Source organism: Salvelinus sp. IW2-2015, linkage group LG20 (genome assembly GCF_002910315.2).
Source record: "Salvelinus sp. IW2-2015 linkage group LG20, ASM291031v2, whole genome shotgun sequence".
Taxonomy (NCBI): Eukaryota; Metazoa; Chordata; class Actinopteri; order Salmoniformes; family Salmonidae; genus Salvelinus; species Salvelinus sp. IW2-2015.
The window spans coordinates 28,012,903-28,021,962 of NC_036860.1; the positions used below are offsets into that span (position 1 = coordinate 28,012,903).

General features: G+C 42.8%; 1 protein-coding gene across 1 annotated transcript; it reads right to left on the reverse strand.

The window, feature by feature from the left end:
• Positions 1-5,162: 5,162 nt before the first annotated feature.
• On the reverse strand, positions 5,163-8,328 carry LOC111981584 (ATP-sensitive inward rectifier potassium channel 1-like). The gene is made up of 2 exons (XM_024012926.2): positions 8,022-8,328; positions 5,163-7,287 (listed from the first exon to the last, which is right to left on the reverse strand). The coding sequence occupies exons 1-2, from the start codon at positions 8,036-8,038 to the stop codon at positions 6,135-6,137; spliced, it is 1,170 nt and encodes a 389-aa protein (XP_023868694.1). The 5' UTR covers positions 8,039-8,328; the 3' UTR covers positions 5,163-6,134.
• Positions 8,329-9,060: the final 732 nt, after the last annotated feature.

The window sequence follows — 9,060 nt, forward strand, 5'->3', positions numbered from 1 at the left end:
GGATTGAGGTCAGGGCTTTGTGATGGCCACTCCAATACATTGACTTTGTTGTCCTTAAGCCATTTTGCCACAACTTTGATAGTATGCTTGGGGTCATTGTCCATTTGGAAGACCCATTTGCGACCAAGCTTTAACTTCCTGACTGATGTCTTGAGATGTTGCTTCAATATATCCACTAAATTTTCCTGCCTCATGATGCCATCTAGTTTTGTGAAGTGACACCAGTCCCCCTGCCAGAAAGACCCCCGACACCATGGATGCTGCCACCCCCCGTGCTTCATTGGTTGGATAGGGTGTTCTTCGGCTGTGCAAGCCCTCCCCCTTTTTCCTCCAAATAAGGGATGGTATTTGAGGCCAAACAGTTCTATTTTATGCTTTCGTCAGACCAGAGGGTACAATTTTCCTAATACGATCTTTGTCCCCATGTGCAGTGCAACATACAAGTGAGCTGATCTTTTTATGTGGGTTTGGGAGCAGTGGCTCTCTTCCTTGCTGAGCGGCCTTTTCAGTTATGTCGATATAGGACTTTTTACTTGATGATATAGATCTTTGATACCTGTTTCCAGTCTGAGCAATACTTTCACAAGGAACCTTTGTTGTTTTCGGGATGATTTGGACTTTTTTCGCCACAAAGTACGTTCACGTCCAGGAGAAACAGAATGCGTCTCGCTTTCCTTGAAGCAGTATGACAGAGCTGCGTTGTCCCATGTGTTATATACTTGCGACTATTGGTTACAGAGAAATGCGGAGGGTACCTTTTCAGACGTTTTTGGGAAATTGACTCCCTTAAGGATTTGAATAACTTGTGTGAGATCGACCAAAATTGTATTTTCTGAGACCTTTTTTTTCTTGCCCGTTGTTGCAAGCAAGAGCACCGAGTGTAGGTAGCCTTGAGAAATACAACGCGCGAACATGTTAATCACCTCACGAGAATTTGGCTCTGAAGATGATGTCCCCAATTACCCTATCCGTGGAAAAAAGCTTCTAAAGCCATGACATATTTTCTGAATTTTCCCAACTGTTTAAAGGCACAGTCAACTATAAGTGTATGTAAACTTCTGACCCACTAGATTTGTGATACAGTGAATTATAAGTGAAATAACTTGTCTGAAACAATTGTTGAAAAATTACTTGTGTCATGCACAAAGTAGATGTCCTAACCGACTTGCCAAAACTATAGTTGTTAACAGAAATTTGGTGAGTGGTGTAAAACGAGTTTAATGACTCCAACCTAAGTGTAATGTAAACTTCCGACTTCAACTGTATTTTGAACTTCTCGCAGCTCTGGTATGTAAAGCTTTTTTGAGGCCTTACTCACAATTCATTCTGTGGCAGCACAATGACCAATTTATCAGAACACAAGGTGAGACCAATATGCAGACACAGGAGGCATATGGTTGGAGTCTTACAATGTTTAAATCCAAAGGGGTAGGCAATAGAATGGTCGTGGACAGGCAAAAAGGTCAAAACCAGATCAGAATCCAGGAGGTACAGAGTGGCAGACAGGCTCGTGGTCAAGGCAGGCAGAATGGTCAGGCAGCCAGGGGTCAAGGGTCAAAACCGGGAGGACTAGAAAAATCGAGAATAGCAAAAGGAGTACGGGGRAAACACGCTGGTTGACTTGACTAAACATACAAGACGAACTGGCACAGAGAGACAGGAAACACAGGGATAAATACACTGGGGAAAATAAGTGACACCTGGAGGGGGTGGAGACAATCACAGGAACAAGGTGTGACACAAACAAAATATTGTGTGAGGCTCTTGATCATATTTTTTATCATGACACTGGTGAGGAGGAGAGAGTCCTTGTTAAACTTTGACACAAAGTAGTGTGTGATAAATAGCACAATATGTTTCATTTGAGTATTTGCTATAGTCAAAATAATCCATACATTATGATTTTTTTACTCAAAAACAAGTTGTATGAGCTCAGGTCAATGAGGCCTACAGGCCACAAATAGCAAATAGAACTTAAGTTGATAAAAAAGATCTAACACAACATTAGGTGATAATATATGTATTATCATGGATTTATAATCAGCTTTAATGGGGCGGTCATTTTGGACCGGGAACACAGAATAAAATTAACATGAAACGAACACAACAGGAGGTTTGAACAGACTGTCTCAGCCTGACTGAGCTGGAAAGAACATGACATGAACTTGGTGGGTGGGTGATACAGTCGGGCCAAAAGTTTTGAGAATGACACAAATATACATTTTCACAAAGTCTGCTGCCTTAGTTTGTATGATGGCAATTTGCATATACTCCAGTATGTTATGAAGAAAGATCAGATGAATTGCAATTAATTGCAAAGTCTCTTTGCCATGCAAATGAACTGAATCCCCAAAAAAACATTCCACTGGCATTTCAGCCCTGCACAAAAGGACCAGCTGACATCATGTCAGTGATGTCTCTCGTTAACACAGGTGTGAGTGTTGACGAGGACAAGGCTGGAGATCACTCTGTCATGCTGAATTGAGTTCGAATAACAGACTGGAAGCTTCAAAAGGAGGGTGGTGCTTGGAATCATTGTTCTTCCTCTGTCAAACATGTTACCTGCAAGGAAACACGTGCCGTTATCATTGCTTTGCGTAAAAAGTGCTTCACAGGCAAGGATATTGCTGCCAGTAAGCTGGCACTTAAATCAACCATTTATCGGATCATCAACAACTTCAAGGGAGAGCAGTTCAATTGTTGTGAAGAAGGCTTCAGGGTGCCCAAAAAAAGTCCAGCAAGCGCCAGAACCGTCTCCTAAAGTTGATTCAGCTGCGGGATTGGGGCACCACCAGTATAGAGCTTGCTCAGAATGGCAGCAGGCAGGTGTGAGTCCATCTGCACGCACAGTGAGGCGAAGACTTTTGGAGGATGGCCTGGTGTCAAGAAGGGCAGCAAAAAGCCACTTCTCTCCAGGAAAAACATCAGGGACAGACCGATATTCTGCAAAAGGTATAGGATTGGACTGCTGAGGACTGGGGTAAAGTTTCATTTGCTGATGAATCCCCTTTCCGATTGTTTGGGGCATCCGAAAAAGCTTGTCCGGAGAAGGCAAGGTAGCGCTACCATCAGCCCTGTGTGCCAACAGTAAAGCATCCTGAGACCATTCATGTGTGGGGTTGCTTCTCAGCCAAGGGAGTGGGCTCACTCAAAATTTTGCCTAAGAACACAGCAATGAATAAAGAATGGGTAACCACAACAAATCCCCCGAGAGCATCTTCTCCCAACCATCTAGGAACAGTTTGGTGACGAACAATGCCTTTTCCAGCATGATGGAGCACCTTGCCATAAGGCAAAAGTGATAACTAAGTTGCTCGGGAAACAAAACATCGATATGTTGGGTCCATGGCCAGGAAACTCCCCAGACCTTAATCCCATTGAGAACTTGTGGTCAATCCTCAAGAGGCAGGTGGACAAACAAAACCCCACATATTCTGACAAACTCCAAGCATTGATTATGCAAGAATGGGCTGCAATAAGTCAGAATGTGGCCCAGAAGATAATTGACAGCATGCCAGGGCGGATTGCAGAGGTCTTGAAAAAGAAGAGTCAACACTGCAAATATTGACTCTTGGCATCAACTTCATGTAATTGTCAATAAAAGCCTTTGACACTTTGACACTTATGAAATGCTTGTAATTATACTTCAGTATTCCATAGTAACATCTGACAAAATATCTAAAGACACTGAAGTAGCAAACTTTGTGAAAATTAATATTTGTGTCATTCTCAAAACTTTTGGCCACCACTGTAGTAGAAGTCTTTGTTAGAAGGTTGCATGTAGTTGTTGGTCTGAATTTCCTGGGCACATAAGTCGCTTGATATTTGGAGTAGAGAGAACATGTTGGTCTCATTAGAAAGCTAGGATTCATTACTATAAAACTCCAAATGTGTTTTGGGGTCAATGTGACTTATTTATGATAGACCAAGTCACAAATATCCACATGGCAGCTGGGGCGGACCACAAATTGGGCATYATTGGCATAAGTAGGCATGTAAATAATCCATACCCAACCCTCCAGTAAGTCGTGATGAACTCACTTACAAAACTCAATTTTGTACGAGACTGACTTTATGACCAAAATGATCTTCATTTTACACTATGTAGWACATTTTCACACTAGAATGAATGTTTCTGACTCATATCAATGCCACAAAGGCCTCTTAAAACCAGAGAAATTGGTTCTAAGGGGCAGTTACCTTTTAAATGGAACATGGCTACATTTGTGTCTTTGTTTTAAGTCCAGTGCCTCAGGCTGTTGTTACATTTGTATCATTTGAGGGGTGTGCATCAAGAGCAAAGTAATTTGTTTCATTTAACTTTTTCTGTGAAAACCATTAGCACAGACAGGTCTGATTAGGCTGAGCCAGAGTCATTTATTTCTTAATATATGTCTCTGGTAGGGCTTACATATGCCACAGCCTCTGTCATAGAAACAAACGGAGCATGGCTTTGTGTCTGTAGCCCAATCATTCAAAACTAAAGACCTATTTTAYCTGACCTACATGTTTCTACTTTCTGGCTCAGACTCCCGGGACGCTCTKAATGGATACACAGAAATTAATCATCATAAGTAACGAACTATCAAAAMTATGAAAACATTTCAAATAAACCCTATTTAATTAATCTATAAATAACGTGTCTCACAGAAAATAGATGATTAGCATTATTGATCAGATGAGATGGAGGTCATTACCACTAAATACATTTATTTTAGGTGTGCCGAAGAATTTTCTGTCCCATCATGGTGTGTCACGGTTCCAAAAAGTTTGGAAACCACTGTTTTAGACCATTCCATTGGTCCTTAAGTGAAATCTCCACTCAATCGGGGCCCTGGGCCATGCAAAATGAACTCGCCCACGGTCAATGAGCGTCATCACTATCTTTCCTTTGTGGTACATCAAACAATCATTATTACCAGCTGAGATAAACATTCATGAGTTGATTTTACTCCTGGCTCAGAGTTTGTCTGGGCAGTGTCTTAACATCATTTTAAAATCTACTCTGAGCTGTGTTTTTTTGTTGTCTTAAAACAGGTTTTAACAGGATTCCTAGGACCTTTTCTGAGATGCTTTGAGGGATACAGGCCCAGGTGGCAGAAAGGAAAATACTCAAGGCATTGTCAAAAAACATGTATTTATTCTAAACAGGAATGCTGCATTCCCTGAGAACAAGTAACTCAATATTACAAAATAAGACATCTACACAATGTAGATTAGTCACATTAATATTCCCAGTCAGTGCAATTAGCAGCTATTCACAGTATTCTAAAGGAATTAAGGCATACGTGATGAATCTGTTATGGCACATAATATGTACTCTGTCATTCCAGTTAAGAAAAAGACTATGTAAAGACTCTAGGGAAGCAAGTTCTACCCTATTGTTATTMCTCCATCCCTGACATATTTCATTAAAACAGGCTCAGGTCATAAGCTTCTCATGAATACCCCCTGTGCTTTACTCTCTCTCCCACTCTCTCCTTCAGGTCATGACCAAAGCCCTTTTTAATAGTTACTGTACCTAGTACAATAGTTACTGTTTGTATGTCACAAAGGTGCTTTGAGTGTAATGAGCTGTTCTTACCAACAGTTTAGCTCCTACCGGAGCTTGAAAACACCAGTTCAACATTGACAAGAGCGAACCTCTCAACACATAGCAATGTCTTTTTTCAGCTCTGCTGTAAATGTTGTTTTTCCAGGGATCATTGATTTATTCGGTCTTTTGCATTGTATGTCATTTTTTTAAACAACACATAAAGGCTGATATTTTGTCTTTTAAAGGCATAGACGTAAATAATACTGAGTTGTTCGGTCTTAACTCAAATGTAATACCCAATGCTCACATGAAGCAAAGTAAAGATTTGCACCATATCCAAGGTGTACATTATTCTTTGGCTCACTGGTAATTAGAACTGGGGCTACCTGTTCATTGTCTATGACTCACTATGAGCCCCTGACCCCAATGTGAGCTTTCTGTCATCCACATCAGACTATAGAGAGGACATGAATACTCTCATAAACAAGTGCTTAATCCACATCTCTCTCGGCGAGCCACGTCCCACATCCTGGGGGCTGCTGTCTGTTAGTCTGTGGTTTACAGCGGAAACTTTCAATTTCACCCTCTTTCCTCCGGCTCACATTTTTGTGATATCCATTGTGTCTTGAATGTCAATCACCTCGAATCCGGGGTTGTCAATACCTAGCTTCCTGTGGTGGTTGTTTTGGCTATTGTTGTGGTTGCGTTGGTCTGGATCACTCTGAAAGCATTGGACACAGTGTGGGGTCGTCACCGGCACGGTTCTGGAGAAGTTGGAGAAGTCCACACGGTACTTGCCTGTCTTGGTGCGGGAGATGATGGGCAGGAAGCTGTATCCCCATTGGACCTCCTGGGGGATGAAGGAGGTCCGTACCTGGCAGGCGGAGCTGGTGGACTCGGCCATCCCGTCCAGGAAGACCACCAGCTCAAAGTCCTGCTGCTGGAGGGTGTCCGCTGACATGTCGTAAAACGGACTGGCCTTATCGATGATGTGGTACAATGTCAGCGGGCAGACAAAAAACAGGTTGTCCTTGCCAGCGTCCACTGCAAAGTCAATGCCTACCTGGTCGAGAATTATAGTCTCACCTTCCGGCGTGACAGTTGTCCTAAGCAGCTTGCCGTAGATTTGGCTCCCGATGAGCAAGGTCTTGCGGAGGTTGGCCACTCGGATAAGCAGGCACAGGCTGCCCTTCTTCAGGCAGATGACCGCTGTGTTACTGAAGGTCACTGTCTTTGCCCTCTTCTTGGGAAGGGAGATCTTGGCCAGGATCACCCCACACATGAAGCAGTTGACAAAGACGCCAATGAGGGATTGGACGACAATGAGGGCCACGGTGGCAGGGCAGTGCCCAGTGAGTGCCCGTCCACCATAACCAATTGTTGTCTGGGTCTCCAAGGAGTACAGGAAAGCCGTGGTGAGACCATTGACATTGTCTATACAACGGACGTGGCTGTCTGTGCGGTTCTGTCCAATCAGATCACCATTGCTCTTGGCAATCCAGTACCACAGAAGGCTGAAGACGAACCAGCTGCCTGTGAAGGAGGCGACGAAGAGGAGGAGGACGAAACGCCAGCGAATCTCCACAACCGTCGTCCAGAAATCCCCCAGGTAGGCAAATTGGTTGTGGTACTCGATGTTGCCAAACTCAATGTTGCAGCGGCCATCTTTGGTCACCAGACGAGTCCGGTGGATTATGCGCTCCATCAGGTGGTCGTGGATGTGCCTCTGGACGAACTGGAACATCCTGGAGCTTTGGGAAAAAAAGTGTATAAGACCGGGATAAACCACAAACGTGGTCAACTAGCAAACACTAATTTAAGTTGGATATAGAAAATGAACATCAATAAAATGAATATATATATAAAAAATATATTATAACCTAAGTGTTGTTTATCTCAGTCGAAGTTTTGGGAACTAACCTTTTTGTTTCATAAAACACCTCGTCAGCAATAGATTTGAAAATGTATCTTTGATATTCCCTCATTTCTATTCCTAACAACACATACTACATTTGTCTTAGATATATGACATAAAAACACAACATTTTGAGTGTCTCAGGAGATTAAATAATTGATAAAAGTGACATTTAAGATTTCACAGTTACTCACCCTACAAAGTGGTGAGGGTACATTTGTGGTTCTAATTGTTCCACAAAACTAATCCCTGGCAGCAGTTCCACTGAAGGGAAACCAGACAAAAGTAATGACCTTGCACTTTAAAACTTGCTGGCCTACATGACTATGGCAACACAATTAACTGTTTAACATAGGTCACTCATCCTCTAATAAACCTCAATGAGGCAACACCATTTCAGCCTTTTTTCAAAATTAGAAAAGTGAAAACGTTCACCCTCCTCTCCTATTCAGCAAACAAAAACACAAAATGTCTCACTTTATGAAAAATTCCATAACAATACTTAAGAAATAGATCACTGTCACACTGTCGGTCTGTCTATCTGAACAGCAGAAAATCCACTTCACGTACCTGCTAAGTGAAACCATGGGCCAAACTGCAGAGACAGGATCAGTCTGGGACCTCACACTCCTCAGAGTGAGTTGCAATGTAGGCGTTGCAAAGGTTTTAATCCACAGGGAAATGTCCTAATCCCAGCCACATGCCACGGTGTACAGCCCTTATACAGACAGACAAGAGAGGCAAGTCGGAATGTTAYGACAGTGCGTCACCATTTTAGCTCTTAGATCCAAGTCAACATCCCACCACACACTCCTCCAGAGTCCCCAGTACAGCCACTCACTCCATCMCCAGTCAGGGTGTTGTGGTTGGCTGTGGCTCCCTCCCCCTGACCTGGTGGCTCATTGTACATGGTATCCACCACCACCACTACCACCACCACAAGTGAAGGCTCAACTCCAAAAATGTARTATTCTGGATTCCATGGCCGCACAGTTTGCCAGAAGGCACACAATAACTATGGTAGACAGAAGGTGCACCTATTGGAGAAGGGGCAATGTAACCAGTGCAGCACTCATGCTGTTGTTGTTTTCAACTCCACTGAGAACATTAGGGCTTTACTTTGAGGCCCACACAAAGAAATCCTTGAATYGCATTCCCCTTTTTTTCGCTAGTCCCCAACCACCCCTCCTCCTCAAAACTTCAGCCTTCTTAGTATTTGCAYCAGAATGAAGTATGCTGGAGTGGCAGGGAGCGAGTTTCCAGTGGCAGAATGAGTTTGGAAAATAACATTTTTCTCAACTGTGGAACACATAGTCGGATTGACCATCTGGCAATTGCCAGAATGGCCAGACCATCTTTTATTGGGGTGGGCTGGTCAAATCATTTTAATAAATAAATAAGACCGATTTYTAGGATGTCTCATGGTCTGACAAACACCACTCTAGCTCTGTCACTTTTCACCACAGATGCAAAAGTGCAACATAAGCGGATGCATCCAATGAAAAAAACRGATTTATTAAATTGTATTAGTCACATGCGCCGAATATAACATTTCACCTTACAGTGAAATGCATACTTATGAGCCCCTAACCATCAATGCAGTTAAAAA